General features: G+C 26.0%; 1 protein-coding gene across 1 annotated transcript in view; it reads right to left on the bottom strand.

Annotated features, from left to right (window-relative positions):
* Positions 1-19,419, bottom strand: part of Oseg6 (intraflagellar transport protein Oseg6) — a 55,858-nt gene that overhangs the window by 6,762 nt on the left and 29,677 nt on the right. The window contains exons 17-32 of the mRNA XM_043042070.3: positions 18,704-18,867; positions 16,211-16,248; positions 15,956-16,053; positions 15,365-15,426; positions 14,077-14,300; positions 13,007-13,076; positions 12,858-12,928; positions 11,144-11,219; positions 8,546-8,628; positions 8,328-8,468; positions 8,162-8,251; positions 6,943-7,177; positions 6,193-6,339; positions 4,337-4,433; positions 4,069-4,193; positions 990-1,071 (exon numbers count right to left, since the gene is read on the bottom strand). Of these exons, the coding sequence (XP_042898004.2) occupies positions 990-1,071; positions 4,069-4,193; positions 4,337-4,433; positions 6,193-6,339; positions 6,943-7,177; positions 8,162-8,251; positions 8,328-8,468; positions 8,546-8,628; positions 11,144-11,219; positions 12,858-12,928; positions 13,007-13,076; positions 14,077-14,300; positions 15,365-15,426; positions 15,956-16,053; positions 16,211-16,248; positions 18,704-18,867 (1,803 nt within the window). The remainder of the gene's footprint in view (positions 1-989; positions 1,072-4,068; positions 4,194-4,336; positions 4,434-6,192; positions 6,340-6,942; positions 7,178-8,161; positions 8,252-8,327; positions 8,469-8,545; positions 8,629-11,143; positions 11,220-12,857; positions 12,929-13,006; positions 13,077-14,076; positions 14,301-15,364; positions 15,427-15,955; positions 16,054-16,210; positions 16,249-18,703; positions 18,868-19,419) is intronic.

The following is a 19,419-nucleotide window of genomic DNA, read 5'->3' as shown; positions in this document are numbered from 1 at the left end:
ACCAACTACTGGCATTTCTGGGCTGAAATTTAGTCAGGTAACAGAAACTTTGACGGTATTTCAATGGCTGAATCATTCAATATTGCTGCATAAAGCTTTAATTTTGCTTTTTTATTTAGTCCTACTTAAATATGAATAATAAACAGTTTGAACACAAAAAATGAGTTTTTTATAATGAAATTTAAGTCATCTTTATTTCCCTTTAGGTGGGAAAATAGCAGAGTGAGTGAATTAAATTTAGCTGAAGTGTAATATTTTTTAAATGATGACAAGTTTTTAAATAAATTCTAATTTATTAATCTCAAAAATATTAAAGTTAAAAACAGTTGATTAAAATCATTTTGGAATACTAGCATACTAATAATTATTTATTAAGAACATCACAGTCCGGCAGTTTGTTAAATTACCCACCATCCAATGGCACTATTAAGTCAGGAAAATTTAAACAAAAATGTAACGACAACGTTATTGACAAAGTTGAAGCTCAGACATAAGAAAGTTATTTATTTTTGATTTTAGCTTTAACAGATTAATATTAAATATGAAAAACTTTAGTTAGTTCTTTTAATAGGTAAAATACTTCAGATACTATTTATTAAGTTGAATCAGATAAACATTGTTAAATTAAGTCATTATATTTTCTACATAGGTAAAACTTAATAATATAGTACTTAGGTTTATTTAATTAAATATTGTATCGAATTAAACAAATATTGTTAATAGGGAGAATTACTTTGTTTAATATAGGGCATAGGATTCAAATAAAAAATAGGCTAATTGCCAACAATCTTTCATGAACAATACAAATCACTTTTGAATCAGATATAATTCTATAACACAATAGAAACATTAGTTATAGATAATATTAGTTACTGGAAAAAGTTTCTAACACAATACGGGAATAAGAATAAATCCAAAAGCAATATTAACACAACCTCAATAAATTAAAATCAAAGCAGGTAAAATAAAAAAAAAATAGATGTACATACGTCTGGGAAACTTATTCAGATTGTTTGATACTCTAATCAACATTCGAGCACCATTCATGTGATCTCCCCTTTGCATATGCAGCTAAATGGAATCACACAGAATAATAGGGATGAATACATTAATATGCAAGTTTTAAATAAAAGTAAACATTAAGTAATATATAAAGTACGACAATGTCATTTAACTTGTATATAGCTTGTGCAAACAAAATAAACAAACCACTATTAATTACTTTTGATCTAATGATAATAATGTTCTAGGACTCATTCTTAATAGTTCACGAGAGTGACCTCATATATGCTAACTTATTAGTGCAGATGATATTTTAAGTTACAAAATCAGACACAAAAACGTTCTTTTTCTGAATAAATCTCTCCCCCTTTTTTTCAACGGATTTGGATTCTTGATCCTCAAAATATATGGTCCTACTAGCTTGTTCAGAGAGTGGTTCGAAGTTTAGACCACTAAATGTTAATTTCACTTTTTGAGTATTTATTATTTAACTTTTTTTGTAAATTTTCCATTTTGCATATTGCGCATATTTTTGAGAACTTTATAAAGTGAAAAATTTTTGCACACAGAAATAGATAAATAAATAAAATAAAATTAATTTATCCAAAGACAATTACATGCAAAAAATATTTTTTAGTAAATATTTATCATTTCTTAGATCATTTTAAAAAATGTAATTTTACGGGGTAAAATACAAAATTTGAGCAAAATTGGTCAAAAATCTCCTGAGAAATCGAATACAGCTTTTACAAAAATACAGCTTTTCAAAATTACACGATCACTTGGATCAGTCTGCGTAGGGACCGAGGGTGTGCAGTATTGGTTCTCGTTAAACTGTTCTACCGTTAAGTGCTCGACTTCGCGTGCAGGTCGTTGGGCTACCGAAGCAGGGAATCAAAATTGTGATGGCTTGTCTTCGAATCATCCTCAGGGGTGTTTCCCAGACTGTCGTCAAAAGCCCATTATGCAGCTCTAGTGTGACGTAAATTAACTACAACTACAACAATCAAAATTACAGCAAATTACAGCTTTTATAAAATTCTATTTCTTAAGAAGTAATTATTGCTTTAAATATTAATATTGTATCTGGTTCTTAATTAGCCGATTTGAGGTCACTTCAAAGAACCTTTAAGAGCATGAAGATCTGACCATTAGATCAAAAGTTATTCAGGGTGGCCTGTTTTTTATTTTGCAAATTGTACAGTATAAATGATATATACATATTTATTATAGATGACAACTTGTAATTCACTTAGACAAATTTTTCTTAGTGAAGTGGCAGTGACGATCTTAATTTTCAAAGTTAAAAAAAGAATTGTTTTATCCACTAAGATAATTTAGTAATTTTATCATATGTATTATTTATTAATTAGTGAGTTATGCATTTAAGTAACGATGAAATAGTTTAATGTTTAGAAATTCTTCCCATTTCAATTATTATTATTTTGTAAAACTTTTCTTAACAACTGCAAAGTAGGCATTTGTGATACATATACAAAAATGTTATTGTATTAACCATGTCAAACTAAATACAAGTCTTAGGTTACCGGCATTCCCTTTTTAATTGGTAATCAATGTGGTCTTAGTATGGCAACTCTAACATAAAACTATAGAGGGTTGTGAGATTTTCAAGAAGTACAGTATAACATACCAACATCAGATATATTTCACAAGAAACTTATAAGAAAAAGAATTATTCTGCGTTATAAAGATTTTATAATGCATTCATACCTTATAAAGAAAGTCTAATTCAGATATTGAAAAATAATAAACAGAACAACTTTTATCTGAGATGCACTAAACATTATCTATTAGATAAACAAAAAACTAAAAAACAACATCAAATATAATTTAATAACAGGAATGCAATTAAGAATTTTATAATTAATGATTAAATTTAGTATACTATAAAATATTAAATAATAATAAGTTAATGATTAATTAGTATACTACAAAATATTAAATAATAAGTTAATGATAAAATAGTATACAATAAAATATTCAATCATTTAAATACTTATTTCCTGCTTTTTTTAGTTAAAAAAATAGATAATCTGATGTATTAATCTTAGAACTTATATCTATGAACTATGTAAATAAGAGAACATAAATCATCTATGAAATTTTGGGACACACAGGAATTAAAAGAGAACAAAATGAACAACTTACTACTAGAAACTATTTAACATTACTGGGTATGAAATAGATTTTGAGTTAAATAGATTTTTATAACAGCAGAAACAACTTTAGCATACCATCAAATATTACACTGAACATTCAGATACTAAGCTACGCTTAATACTAATAAAATTAACCAAATAAATTAGTCAATAATAAAACTAATACATGCCTTAATGTTCAATAAACAAATACATCCAATATAGTTTTTAACACAATTTCAATTTAAACGTAACAAACATCAAGCAATAGTCTAAGTTGGTGTTGAGAATATATCAATTGAGAAAAGTCTTACACAAAATTAATATCAACCCAGTTGTAATTGTACTAATAAAATAGAAGTATAAAAAGAGATAACCAATTAGCTGAAATCATTTCATAACTGCTTTTTCTCAAAATAATTTTAATAAACTTTAACAAAAAAAAGGAAATTAAAATATTAAAATTTCAATATGTAGAGGTACAAATTAAAGTGTTGAAAACATTTACATTTTTTTACATTTCAGCAAAATTTCCTTCCATGTTCATTCAAAATAAATGTAGTTCAAAGGTTTATTTAAAAAGGATAATTTCAGTTAAAAGTTTTAAAGTTAAAAATGCAAGTATAATCTCAGCAGTGAAAAAAATCATGAAATAATTTTTTCTGCTGTGAAAGTTTTAAGCCAGCTATAATTTAGTTTTACTACAGAAAACTAAGTATGGAGAAAATATTATTATTTATTTTAACTCAATGTCAAACACCTGCTATGTCTCTTAATATTTAAGACTAATTGATATTATTTTGATTACATTGAAGAATATTTAAATTTTATAATTAATTGCAACAAGACAATTTTTTCGTCCATTTGAAAAAAGGTTGAAAGATAAAAAGGTCCCCAAAATACCTACTTTTGCAAGACTGTAACTATGGAGCAACATTAAACTTTGGGACATTCCAATAGGGATTTTCATGCTTTTTTCTTTAAGTTTAGCATACATGCTTAATAGCAAGAGGCGGGCCTTTTTATAGGTACCTGTAATACATAATTTAAAAACTTTTTTAATAAAATTAATAATTAAAAATATTAGAAAAATGACTTATGAAATATTTTTAATTGATTAATTTACAGATGCGATTAATTTATTGTTAAAATTAATATTGTTAAATAAAAAATACCTGAATTTTGTTCAGCATTAGCCATAATTACAGCAGTTCTAGCAGCTTCTTTTATTTGTCCCAATGATAAATATAGGTGATAAATATGCTGCAAATCCTACATAAACAAGGAAAGGGGCATAAATACTAAAAAATTTTTTAAAGAACTAACATAAGTGACTTCAAACACTATAAAATGAAAATTAAATAAACTGTCATTACATACTTAACAATCATGTTTTTTTCTTAACTTACTAAATAAAACAAACAAAAAAATGGCATTAACACAAATGTTATAATAAAATGAAGAGTTTGTGTGTCTGTCTGTGAGTATATGTGTCTCTGATAACTCCAGAACCAGTTTTGCAACTATCTTGAAACTTGGACAGTGGGTGAAGGGGGTAATTTGAGCTCTCCATTGTAAAATTTGTTAAACTTCAATTAAATCATTTCAGGGGGACATTTGAAAAAGGGAATTTTCTGATTGGTTTAGCATTAGCCATTGATTTAAATAAAATTATAGGCAGTTTTATTTATTTATTTCCAAATATTTTAAAGGTAACATCATTCATGTTTGATGGCTTATAGCTCTCATTATTAAAAAAAAGTTTATTCCACATTCTTTAATAATGATTTATTTATTATGCATTATGTCATATAAACTAAATGATCAATGTGAACGTGTTAAAATGAGCAGGCTACATCACCAAATTAGTATTCCTAAAGAGATCTGAAACCATTTGTTTATAGTTATGCTTTTAAAATATGTTTCTGTAAACTAAATAATTTAAAATCAACAGTAATTGAAACAAAAAATAGTTATGTACTGAAAAGAAAGAAAAATAATGGAGATATGGAACTAATTCATTAAAGAGAAATGTAAAAAATCACCAGACTATAAGTGACGTTAATGGTGTTTAATTAATTTTATTAGTAGATATTAATCAAATTAAAAAATAAGTTATATACTAAAAACCAAAATTAATTTACAAACGGTATTAGTTTAGGAAAAACGCAAAAAATCGGCATATTATTATTGATGCCAATAATGCTTAATTAAATTTAGGAACAGGCATTACTAGTATCATGGTAATTGGTACAGCTTTGATAGGTAACACATATACTTATATAGGTATAATATATTACATTAGTATATTTGGTACCTATTAAAATTGCATCAATACAGTGTAGTTTTATAATAGATATTGTGGAAATAGAATTTTTATCCCCTCCCCTGAAAGTGATAAGTACAGGAGAATATTGCTTGATGGTGGTAAATTTTAACTATCATGAGTTGGCCAAGAGCAACTGCATCATGCCAAATGATACTCTATGCAGTTAATCTTTATTTTGATAGGATGAACTACTAAAATAGAAAAACATATTTCCCTCAATCTAATAGTGTAAATACAGAAGGCGGGAAAACAAAAAATGATAAATAAATAAAATAGGAATTATTTTTGCTTTTTTAATTGTGTTGGTGTATGTCTTTCAACTTTGTTGAAGATTTAAAATCTGTTTAGTATTAATTTATAATTTTTTTTTCATCAAGTAATTCAGCTACCATTTATATTGAATAACATATTTTTTAAATTCAAAACTAAACACTTAATATTTATTTAAGAAAAAGAGGAATGAGGAAGTAATTATTTATTAAGTTGCCTCGCATCCCTTGCATGGTACATTGCTAATTCAGATTAAGTATTTGGCCTAGGGCACAGTGTATATTAAGTATTAGCTTTGAGTAATCCTTTTAAATTGATTAAAGAACAACTTAAAATTAATGATACATTATATTAAAGTTTAATGATATACAATTAATTATATAACATTAAAATCAATGAATTTATATTACTACTAGGAGAAAAGTTTGGTACCTTTACTGTTCCATCTGTTTCTCCCATGATGTGACTAACAAGTTGTTTGGTTATTTGTTCATCTTTAGCTTTTCCAGCTACTTGGATGGCCAGATTAATAGCTTCATCTTCATCTTGTCCTGAAACTTCCAGCAAAAGTTTCACAGCCTAAAATAAAAGGAAGAGATAAAGGATAAATGTATAATGCATAACCTAACATTCTTTTTTTTTTAAAAAAACAAACAAATAAAATTTAAGAATAAAAACATTAGAAATATTACTTTTTTTAAACTACAATTAGTGAAGCATAAAAATGTCAATGGAAAATGTGTTTTTAAAATATTAAACAATAGCCATACTATGAGAGTCACTAGAAAGAAAATTAGGAAAAATTTAAAAAAAAGAAGATTTTTAGGTGATTTTAAGTAAGTATAAACTTTAATGAACAAAATATAAAAAATTTCGTGATTAAAAACTTAACAGAAATTTTTGTCATTAACGAATACAAGTCAAATTTTAAAAAAATTATCCAATTTTCTATACAGTATATTTAGGATGGTTTTAATTAACAAAAATATAGAGAGAGATTCAAAATTAAACAAAATGTACAGTTATAAACCAATAAATTAAAGAATTTGCCGAAAAAATGTACTTTTGTCACACATGAAAACAAAAACTTAGAAAGAAATACTTTTTAATACTGTGTTGTTTGCTTACATTCTACTGACGAATTAAAAATGTTTCAGAAAAGATTTCCAAAAATAAACAAACCTTTTTAAATCGCTGAGCCAGCATAAAGTACTTTCCAGCTTTAAGGAAATTTCTCTTTTCTTCAAAGTGAACAGCAATATTTATGAAGTCTGTGGGGTCTCTATTTTCTCCAATAGCTTCAGCATACACATCCATGTTATTTGTTTCCTGAGCAACTTGCAAGGCTTCTTTCAAGCAGTTTGATATCACAAGGAACTTGATGGCTGATGCACTATCATTATGCTTTTGAAAGAACCTAAAAACAATTGCTGAATTATGAACTCAAATATTTTAACTCTAATAAAATGAGACATTTTTAGATAAAGAGAAACTTTTTGTTTAGACTATTTATTTTTATTAGTAAATAATTTAAACAATATATTACTACTAGGGGGCTAAGCCAAATGATAGCTCTCACCAACAATGATGATTACTTTGCAATAATCATTCAGAGTTCCCACTCAATTTTAGAAAAGAAATTTCCTGACTTTTCTAAGTACATCAGATCTATTTCAATGAAAATCCATACCATATTTTATCCATACATGCAATTTTTCATCAGAAAACTTTGATTTTTTTAAATTTGTAATGTCAAATATTAGATTATGTGAGCAAACACATAATGGAATGAGAATGGAAACATGGAAAAGTTTCTTTAAAAACATTTAATTTTCTAAAATAATTGTAATAGATTTTAGAATTATTTAACTTGAATCTGAATAACGGTTACTGACAATTCTAAGGCTGCTATTTTCCAGGTATGATATAGGAATTTTCCAGCTTTTTTGTAAAAAATTGAGATTATTCCCTGCTTTTGAAAGTTAAAATAAAATTCCCTGACAATTCCAGGTTTTCGTTGCTTTCCCTGGCTTGTGGGAGCCCTGTTATTGTTTCATAGCATTAAACAGTTTTTTCTATGAAAGTTGAAACTATTCACCTAAAATACAAGCATTAATAAAGAATTTCGTTTGTTTATGATTGTGCTCCCACTTTCCACATCCAATATTTATTTCTTCAAATTAAATGTTTAAATTCTTTAAATTAAATATGCTGTTATTTATAACAAATTTGATAGAGCAACTTTCATAAATACATGATACTTAAGTATCTAACTATAAAGTATACATTTTAACAAGGATTTAACCTTAGTTTCATTAAAACTTATCAAAGAAAAAAACGATCTCCATAACCATAGAAAATTCTTGATACTTCAAACAGTAATATATAAAATAATATTTACATTGCAACCATTCTAGCACCTTCAACCGAGTTTGTAGTTTTCACAATTCGCACAGCAGAATCAGGATCTTTTAAATTATCTAAGTATATTCTGGAATATAAAAATAAAACGTTGAATAAAATGAAAGTTAATTTATTTGAAGGAAAACAAAATCTGAGAAAAATACCTTATAGCATCAGCATATTCAAATGCATTTTCAAAAGCACGGGCGGCTTCTGCATAATTTCCTTCTGCATCTTGAGCTTTAGCGTATTGGGCGTGGATTTTAGGCGAGGACACAGAAGGTAAAAGCTCCTTTACTTTTTTCCTAAATTAAAAAAAAATCCATGAAATTCTTCAATTCTTTTAAAATATGAAAGTTTTAATTACCTATTTTATACCTACCAATTCCTTTGTTTTATGTACAGAGTAGCAGCATTGTCGATACAGCCTCCTTTTTCATACAGTGAAGCAGCATCAGATGTAAGCTGAATGTAATAAAAGACACTATACAGTTTGAAATATTTACACTCGTAAATGATTATTAGTGTTATTTCATTAAAAAAAATTATATATGTATTATTCGCATTAAGTGGGTTTGATTTTTTCTCAATCTGTTATCCTATGAATATTTAGAAAATTTTCCTAAAGCAATAAATTTTTATAAACCATTTATTTTAGGTGCATTCAATTAAAAATAGTGAAGGAGCTGTAATAATATAATGAAGCTATAAGCAGCAAAAACAGGGTGCGTAGCTAAATTTTTTTAACAAAAATAAGCACCTTTTAAGTACTTTTTAAGCACTCAAAAATTATTTTTAAGTACTATATACATTAACAAAATGCAAAATAATTTTCAAAGACTTCACATAATCATGATAAAATAACCAGTTTCTAGCAAAGAAGTCTTTTTCTTGATCATATTAGCCATTATAAAATGACCTAGAGATTTTTCGGTTTGATATGAGAGGGTGGAAAATGAAGCCTCAAATTGAGAATATCTTGCAAAATGCAGCAGAGTTGCACATGAGAGTGCAATAATCTCACCGAACCCAGCTCAATACTGCAGACTTGCAAGTATTTCATCAAACATGTAAGTAGCTTTCATACGCTATGACCAACGGTACGCCGAAATCGATTGTGGTTGAAGGAATTGTGAAAACGTTGAACAATTTCACATGGTATAGAAAAAAAATCCATGTTGGAAAAAGGAAAATTAAGTACTTTTTAAAAACACCCAATGAAAAAAAGCACCTTTAACGGCTTTTAAAAAACGAAAATAAGCACCTTTAAGTACTTTTTAAAAATGCTACGCACCATGAAAAAGCTGAATAGGCAAGTTATTTCAATGAATACACAATTCCTGTAAAATATAACTTTAAAAATCAAGCACTATGATTTTATTGCTGGCTATAGTCACCAAAATTAAAAAAAAATTTCTATTAAAAAAATAACAAATTAGCTCAGTGAAATTTGAGAAAATATAGGCATCATCATAAACATGTTCTTAAGAATTGAATTAGGTTTGTTGTAGAGTTTATTGGAATTGATTCCAGGATTGGCTACACAACACTAAACTTTTATATTATATCAAGGACAATGGAAACAAATAGTGCTATTAACAAATTCTAGTTTTATGTGGGAAAAAAATAGAAAAGATAGCTGGAATGATTTTTGCAAAATATAGTATTAAAGTTCTACAGTTCTTGCTTGCTCATACTAAAATGTTTGATGGGAATTATATAATGAGTTACGAGTTTCAGTTTGAAAACAAATTTTCCCATAGAATTTGCAGATAAATAATAATTGATTGATCTCATTTTTATTAAAAACTTTTTTTTAAAGAAAATTATGGAACATAAGCTCGGCTCAATTATTAAGTCAGTAATCATTACAATTTTAATTTAATGATAAAAACAAAAAATAAATTCTAATCAAGTTGAAAGTTAAGTCACTAGGAGGGGAACCAAGACTGTTCCTTACAAGCCAAAACCAACATAAATTTTTTTTCACAAAACAAATCATAGCCTAATTTACGGAGTATCTGATCTCAAATAGTTTCTCTTTTGTTGCTACATTTTAAAATTAACGTGAATAGATTTTACAAAGTAATAATTCAAAGAAACACAAAACTGTAGTAAATAAAATTTTACATTTCAATTGCAATTAACTATTTAATATTTGCACAAAATATGTATAATAAGTTACATACTTGACACGAAACCACAGACATCTACCTCTCTTACTGTCTACATTAAAAATCAAAATTTGCACTAATTTCAAAACTACACATGTGTGTGTTATGAGCTGGCTAGAGTGCTAATGAGAGTAATTATACTCAAAATGCTTTCCAGTACAGAAGATAGAAAGATTGGAAAAATCATGAAATGGTTTCAAAACCACAAAAAATATATTAAAAATTTTTATAAGGGAGGAAGAAATTACCATCTAAATAATGTCATTGTTAGCTAAGCCTTGGTTCCTGAGACAAACTGGAGCAGTTAGAGTGGTCCAGACACTATTTTATTATATTGAAAATTTTAGACACTATTTTATTATGTTAAAGTATTTAATGAGGTGTACTCATAGTGATTTTAAAAACAATGCATTATTTACTTAAAAAAAAGTTTAAAACTGAGTGTTAATTGCTATTGATAGAAGTTTTTTCATGAACAAATATTTCAACCCATTAGTTTCATTTTTAGTAAAGAAACAATGCTTGCTGAAACTAATCCTTGACTAAACAAAACAATGTGAAGAATTTCAAATTAACCAAAAAATCTATAAAAAAGTACATTATATAGTTGCATAATAAGAATTAGTAAAATTCAAAAATGGCAAAATGCTTATTTTATTGTAAAAATTTTTACAAGTTCTTTAAGAAATATAAGAAATCTAATGAAAAATAAACTGATAGTTCTTTAATAATTATAAAACAAAATTTTATTAGTATTATTTTATTGAATTATATATTATAACCAAAGGTTAAAAAAAATTTCTCACTTTCATTTCTTCCAAGATGTTGGCACACTCTTGATATAAAACTGGATCATCAATTTCTTCTGCTATTGCAATACCTCTGAAGAATAGAAATTTATTAAGTCTCTTTGGAATGAATTATAAATATTTTTAGAAATATTTTAACACTGAATGACTAAAACTTAAACTTATGGAAATACATAGACTAGTACACATAAAACAATTATTGAATTAGACATTATGCATCTTAAAATGAAAATTTGAAACTGCACATTAAAATTACTAATTTTCTTTTGTAAATACAATATCTTACAAGAAATATGCCCTTGTTTAAGAACAAAAAATAAATAAAGGAATTAATTTGAGTACACAAACAATATTGGAGTTAAATATTTTATAGTTAAAAGAGTCACTAATAGGTAGTAATAATTACAAAATAGAGGAACTACTTATGACTATTATATACTGTTTACTTTACAATAAATTATTCATTGTTACCTTGAATAATTTTTAATTCGATAAATAATTTGATTGTTAATTTAGATTAACTTAATTTTTATTTAAGTAAAGCTAAAATAATATACATAACATGCATGCATTAAGAAAACTCTTAATTTTTACAACACATTATTATATTTTTTTTGTAAGGATAAATTGAATAAGAGTTTAAAAGCACTGTTGTAAGCTATATTGAAGAAACAGATCTTTTTTATAAAAATGCATTTATTTGACAACCACACATAAACTAAACAAAATTAAAATACCTGTAATGGGTTAGTATAAACCTTAAATTCAAAAACAAAAACCAAAAATTATCTCATCAAAAATCAACAACTAACTAACAAAACAGATGTTCCATAAGTTGTCTCCTGCTTTTATTTTTAATTCATCTTGTTCTATTTTTTTATTCATGCTTTTGTTAGCCAGATATTTTTAGACTTTATACTGTATTCAATGAAAAAAAAATTAAAATATATAATTAATACCTTTTTTAATTATATATGAGCGTTTGTTCCAGCCATCTTTCCGAATTTTCTGTTAGAGGCTTTCCAATATCAAAAGCCACTGCGCTCAGTTCTTGGAAGGTCAAAATCAAATACACAAATCTATCTCTAATGCTGTATACATGTTGCATACTAAATATATTTATTGATCAATCTATCTGTATTTACAAAGTGCCAAAACCCCATAAAGAATTGAATATATTGCATTAATATTTCATCCCCTTGTAGGAATTTTGAACCTAACTCAGAAGACAAGAACAAGTATCAGAACAACCTCGACCTAATAGATCAATTATTGGGAAAAAAATCACTAAATAATATACATAATATACTTGAATTAGTTCTGATGAATAAACACCTCATTTGTGATACATGAGAGGATAACCATGAGATATCAAGCCCCTAATTTAAGAACCATGGTACTCAAATTTATAATCTGTTTTCCCATGGAGGTATTTTATATTTACAAAGGCCAGGTTCAGCATATGAGTCTATAGTTACAATATGAAATTTAATCGTTTGTGTGTTCAATTTAACATGGAAATAAGTCAACTGCATGTTGAACAGAAAACATAAAGATTGATATACTAAAAAAATAATTGTTTTCACAAAATCCTATAAAATACAATATTTTTGGTTTAAGAAGTTCGCATTGATAACAATAAATCCAAACGTGCTAATTAATATCAATAAATTATAAAAATCTGTTAAAATCGCAGAAAAAGAAAAGTTACCTTCTATAATCACTAGAGCGAATAGACGTTCGAGCAATGCCAGCTTTGCAAACTAAAGTTTGATGACTGACCTAGAAAAAATAATTTTAAGATCAAAAATACTAAATTCAGTACATGCATTATAATCAGAGTACTACAATTATACAAACCAAATAGTCATCATCTGAATTAATCTGGAGTCCTTTTTCATAATGATGCAAAGCATTTGTAATATCACCCCTAAAAATTAAATTCAACTTTCAGAGTACAAAGATTTTTTTAATTAAAAGTCTAAATAAAAAATTTCATAATAAAAGAGTGAATAATAACTTAAAATTTTCAAAATTTATTTAACAGTTTAATTTTTTATATCCTCATAAAACTGAGTAAGTTTATATTCCTGTATCCTCTGGCCGGGCAAGGATGACTCAGCCTTTCATCCCTTCAGTGGGTCGATAAATGAGTACCAAGCATGCTTGGGAACTAAACACTGGGGGTTTCGCGTTCGGCTGACCACCTAACCGGAACATCTGCCCCTGCACCCCAGAGCCCGAAGGTCAAGAAAACTGAGATGGGCACAGTAGGCCCTGGCCCTCTATGGGCTGTCGCGCCGCTGAGTTTAGTTTTAGTTTATATTCCTGTATGACATAAATTTATTTGTAATATTAAATTTATTGTAATTACATATACTATGAAAAAAATTAAAAAAAAACTATAGTTAAAAGAAAAGAAATGGCTACAATATTAATATTATTTCGAAATCTAGATGCATAAAAACTTTAATTTTTATAATAAATATAGATAACCATTAACTCATAACATTTGTAGACTTCACTCTTTGTAACTAAACATTCATCTAACTGAATTTTGCCAGGTTAGGGAATTCAAGACATTGCTGTAAAATTTTAACATCTTAAAAGACTTCAAATAGTACATTTTATCACTTATCTATATTTTAAGGAAATTTAAGATTACCTTACTTAAGCCATACCTTTATATTTAACATAATATAAATATATATATATATATATATATGTTCTTAATTTACAGAGTAAAAGTAGACTTTAAAAGTAGTTTTTAAGCACTAATAGAATTTTTTATTGCATTTGAAAATTTACATTTTATGAATAATAAAATGTATGAACACATAAAAAAATTAACATAGAATATGCAATGTAACACATGCAAATCATGTAACACAAAAAAAACTTTAAATGAAATACAGTAAGAAGAGACTGACGTAAATTCCAATTGCTCAGCATATTCTTTAGATATTAAAGGCACCTCCACTGGATTCAAAGTAACAGCCAACTTTAAGGCAGATTCCCACTGGAAAAGATTCTTTCTCATTTCTAAAGCAGCAGACGGTTTGGAAGACATTAAATATAAGCTTTGGGCCAGTTCATAATTTTTGAAGAAAAACTCAGCAATGTGACCAGACAGAAGCTTTGTGTCTTCCACTTCCTGAAAAACAAACTCAAGCATGTAGAACTCACACAGGATACATATAAAAAAATATGTATTATAAAGCAAACTCTTGATTACCACCAGTGGTTTATGATGTGCCATACTAACTTGGATCATTAACATAAGCATTGCATTATGGAATAAGAAGTTAAATAGCAATACATTTTTTTCAAAAATATCAAATGTTGGACACACTAATAAAAACAATAATTAAGCAACATGCCTATGGATAATAATTTAGAGGATAAATGATTTGTTTGTTGTCATATAAGTTATGAAAGGTGCCTCAAAATAAATGCAAAAAGTAATTTTTTGCAGAAAACACAAGTTTTTAATTAAAAATAGTGAATTTGTTTATTGATTCCTAAATAAACAAATATAAAGTATACAATTTAAACTAAAATATAAAAAATAAATAAGCAAAATGTACAATATAGCGTTATGAATATAATAGTATAACTGGTGTAGTATAACATTAGTAACATATGTAGTATAACATTGGTTATAGTACTATTCCACACATATATTACTGCTTCGCCGACACAAACTCTTCTGAAAAAATTTCTATCAACATTTTGCATAAATATATCTAAATTTTAATGATAAAACTCTATATTTCCTTCTTAAAGGCCTGGGAGATTATTGATTTTTTGACAAAAGCCTTAGACTTTTTTCAGAAAAAAGAAAAGAAAAGGTCCAATGCCAGTAAATTGCAAGATTTGATTTCTAAGATGGAAAATCGCATCATTACGGAATGACTCAATAATTAAAATATATTGATTTTTTGGGTAGCGCTAAACTTTTAGTAACTCTGAACTGTCAGGTGTCACACCATATCAAAATTTTTTATTATTAACATTTTACTGCACAAATTGAGTAAAATTCAAACCTTATGATTTTAAGACATAATTAACAAGAAATTTAAAATATTTTTATATAAATAGCAGTATCATGAACAATGAAACATCATACTATTTTTCACTATAAATAAAATAAGTGGAAATAAAAATTAATACATTAAATATTAAAATTAAAATAAAATATAACAGAAGAAATCTTACCTTTATTTCATCTAATACGAAAACTTTACTGCTATTCCCAAGTTTTTGAAATATCCTAGCAGCTATTAAAACAAAGCATTATATTTAAACTAACCATAGATAATGTAATAAGATAATAAAACTTTCTGTTACTGACAGTTATTTTTACTATTAAAATTAACATTCTAAAAATAATATTTTTACAATTCAATCAATGCAAATATAAATGTGAATTTCAGAAATTTATAGTATTAATACATAACTAAATTTGAAATTGAACCGAATCTAAACTTAATTTAAAAGAATTAGGTTGCTTAAACTTATCTTAGAAAAAATACTTTCACTAATTAAACTTATTAGCAATTAATTTTCTGAATTAAAATTTTTTTTGATTTCAGATATTAAAATTTTTCAAATTTAAAACTAAAAATCTCTGCAAACTAATTATTTTAGCAAGATTTATTACATAAATTGTTTCATATAGTTGAATGATTTAGTTTACAGTATTGAACACTTGATGTAGTTACAAAATTTACAGTTAATCACTTACTTCAAAACTATTCAAAATTTTCAGTAAAATAAGAATAAATAAGGAAACGAAATTGTCTCAACCTTTTTCAACTTCTAGATTGTACAAGGCTATATTGGCTAATTCATTCCAATGTTTGTCGGACTTCAGCATTGAAGCTAAAGTATAAGCTTGATCAAACCTTAAAAAGAAAATTTAAATACTTTATTTTCTGTACATGATATGAAAACTTCAGATTGAAAAATTCAGTTGAAGAACTTAGTAGAAGAAATCTGTTTTTATACGCAATCTCTAGATATCTTCTACTAAGCTCGTCAATTCAGAATAACTTCACAAACCTTTTTAACTTCAGTGCTGATTGAAAAATGTTTTCAACCTGCAATTATAAAACATATTTAATTAAAATAATCTATTTCTGTAACTTAAAAAAGATAATTTTAAAATATACAATAAATCATAATTCCCATAAAAAAGGGCACAGTAAAAGCTCTTTTCACAAGATTTTTTTTTAATTTAATGAATTTTACAAATGAATTTATTAAGTTTTCACGGTTATATATTAATTTAAAAAATATTTTGCAGATATTGTACGACTATGAGACATATTTTTCAATTGAAATAATCTAATTTGGGAACCCAAACATCTTATTTTCAAGTATACATGAAATATATATGATAATCTTATTAAATCTACAATTCTTTTCATTAAAAATTTTCAAGTGAATTTTTTAAAATTTTTTTATACATGTTTAGTGATTTAAAAAAATTAAACTTTGATTCAATTTTAATGTTTTACAGCGATTTTTCTTTTGTAAATAACAAAATACTATATTCGATTCAAAGTATTTAAAAATCAATAATATTAAATCATTTTGTCTTTGACTTGTCTGGTACTCTATTAAGTTTAGTTCATTAAATTTTCAAGAACATTGATTTAGACTATTTTAAGAAAAAGTATTTTCCTTCAAACTGAAATTTTTTTTTTTACTGTTTATTCCTTAAAATTATAATTTCCTTTTCAATAAGGCAATAGCGTTTTTCTTTGAACTGAGATCCATTGCATAATTGCATCAATTTAAAATTATTAATTCATTGAAAGAAATTTTAAAACAATGGTGGTCGATACAATGGAAAGAAAAAATATTTTCGTAATTCATTACCAAAATTGCTAAAAGCAATCCCTTCGATTAAGTGAAATCATACTTTATCTCAAATTTTTAAATGACTGAAAAGGTAAGAAAATGTTCTAAATAATTTTTATGCATCCACAGACAAAATGTTTATTTATTATTTAAAAAATATTACAATAATAATTTTAAAAATATAATAGTGTATGTATAAATGATAATAAATTATTTACAAATCTTAACACCTTAAATTCTTAAGTAGGTAAAATTTATTCAACATGGATAGGGTAACAATGTCTTTTTATTTTGATGATTTCTAATAATTTAAATCCAAATTTTGACTCATTGCTTAATTTTAACATTTTCTGTTTTTAAAAATTATTTTTACAGCTCAGCTTACATTCTATTCAAATATGTAGAAATACATATTAGTGTTTGACTCATGAGTCTGAGGTTTTTTCTAAACTAAAAATTTTAAACTTAACTTGACTTCAATTCAATAATTTTTTTAAAATTTCTCTTATTTATTACAGGGTGCATAGCCAAATTATTCAACAAAAAGTAAACACCCTTTAAGCACTTTTCAAGCCCTCAAAAGATATTTTTAAGCACTTAAAAAAAATATCATAATTGTGCAGGATTGGAAAGTTTTTGACAATTGACGGTTTCATCTTGTTTTAACTATCATGCCAAAAGAAAAAAACTTTTGGCATTGTTTTTGAAAATTATTAAAAATCATGACGTTTTGAATCATATAAAGCGAATGGCGTTTTCATACACTATAGACTGACAATACGCCGAAATAGATTGGGGTTGAATGAATTGTGAAAACGTTGAATAGAAAAATGTGAACTGCAGCTTTCTGCATAATTTGCAGCTAAAATCAACATAGTAAAGGAAAAATCTCATTTTGAAAATGGGAAAACTAAGCACTTTTTAAAAACACCCAATGAAAAAAGCACCTTTAAGGGCTTTTAAAAAACGAAAATAAGCACCTTTAAAAAAGCTATGCACCCAGTATTAGATAAATAATTTTTTTAATATCTACTCTTCTATTCCCCCATTTCCTTGAATTTAATTTCTGTAGGTTATTGCAAAATCATTCAAGATAACATTTGATGAGTGCATTCTTTCACCATTATTCACCATTCATCACTTTACACCTTTATTTTCAACAAAAAATTTCATATCTCAATAGTGCAAATTGGATCACAAAATGATTGTAAAAGAAATAAACACATCTTTAATATCAATTTTATTCTACCAGGTTTCACAGAAAATAGCAATGTGTTTCTTTAGAAGTTTAGAATTTATTGAGAGTCACATTTCCTAAGGACAGGTTCCCCTTGTATTTTATAAATTTTAAAAATAAATAAAAAAGCTCCTTTTAAAAATATATCTAGTGTAAATACATTCAGTAGTGCACTGCTTGAAAAAAAATCTAAAACAGAACTGAAATCAATAAAATAAAATTATTAAACATACATTACAAGAAAATAAAATAAAAGAGGATCAAAATTAGCAAATTGATGTGTACAAAAATGAATAAAAATTATAATTTGCAGCTTTACTTTTCTTAGTGTGTACTTATATTTTCATGTCTTAATTCTTTCTTCACACATTTCTTAAAATTATTTGTTTTATTATCAGTATTAATTATTTATTATTAATAATATAATATCATAAATCTAGAACATTGCTTACTTGGATTGGATCATGGCCATAATGATATGCATCCAAATGATGTCCAGGTACGGGCATAGCAGATGTTTTACCAGTTGGAGTCAAAGATATCAATTCATCTTCCACAAACAGAGCTGGAACCAAATCATTTCTTGCAAAAGAATTTAAATGTTCAACTTTACTCCCTAAAAATAAATTTTTTCTTAAAATATAACACTCAAAAATATCTGTGCATTAAATATTTATAATAATATATATATATAATCTACATTTACCACTATTGCTAGTTTTAAGGAAATATTTTATGCATAAGTTTAACAAAGAATTGTTTAAAAAAAATTACACCAATGTGTAAAATAAGTGAGAGAGAGAGAGAGAGAGAAATATGTAAACAACAAAAAGTTTAGTAATATAAGAAAATAACTCACATTATTAGAAATTAAATTTAAATATATTATATTTTATACGTGAGTGATAAAATATTGTAAATGTTTACAAGTTACTCTATAAAAACAATATTTTCACACAATGTAGCAGCATTGGAAAATTTTAAACATCAACAAAATTATAAATACAGATTAAAATATTGTAGTCGAAGCTTTAAAAAAAGATGCTAAGCTAAAAAGCATTTCTTGAAAGGTGTAATTTTTTTTTCTCACTGAAGTTTTAAAATTAAAAATTGCAACTATTTTTTTCATTTCTAATGCATTTTTCATAACTGAAAATTTTATAATGAT

Source organism: Parasteatoda tepidariorum, chromosome 6, assembly GCF_982258835.1.
Source record: "Parasteatoda tepidariorum strain Cologne lab strain chromosome 6, Ptep-v5.0, whole genome shotgun sequence".
In the NCBI taxonomy this organism is placed as follows: domain Eukaryota; kingdom Metazoa; phylum Arthropoda; class Arachnida; order Araneae; family Theridiidae; genus Parasteatoda; species Parasteatoda tepidariorum.
Note: the sequence above shows the minus strand (reverse complement) of the source record. Positions and strands in the feature narration are given on the sequence as shown.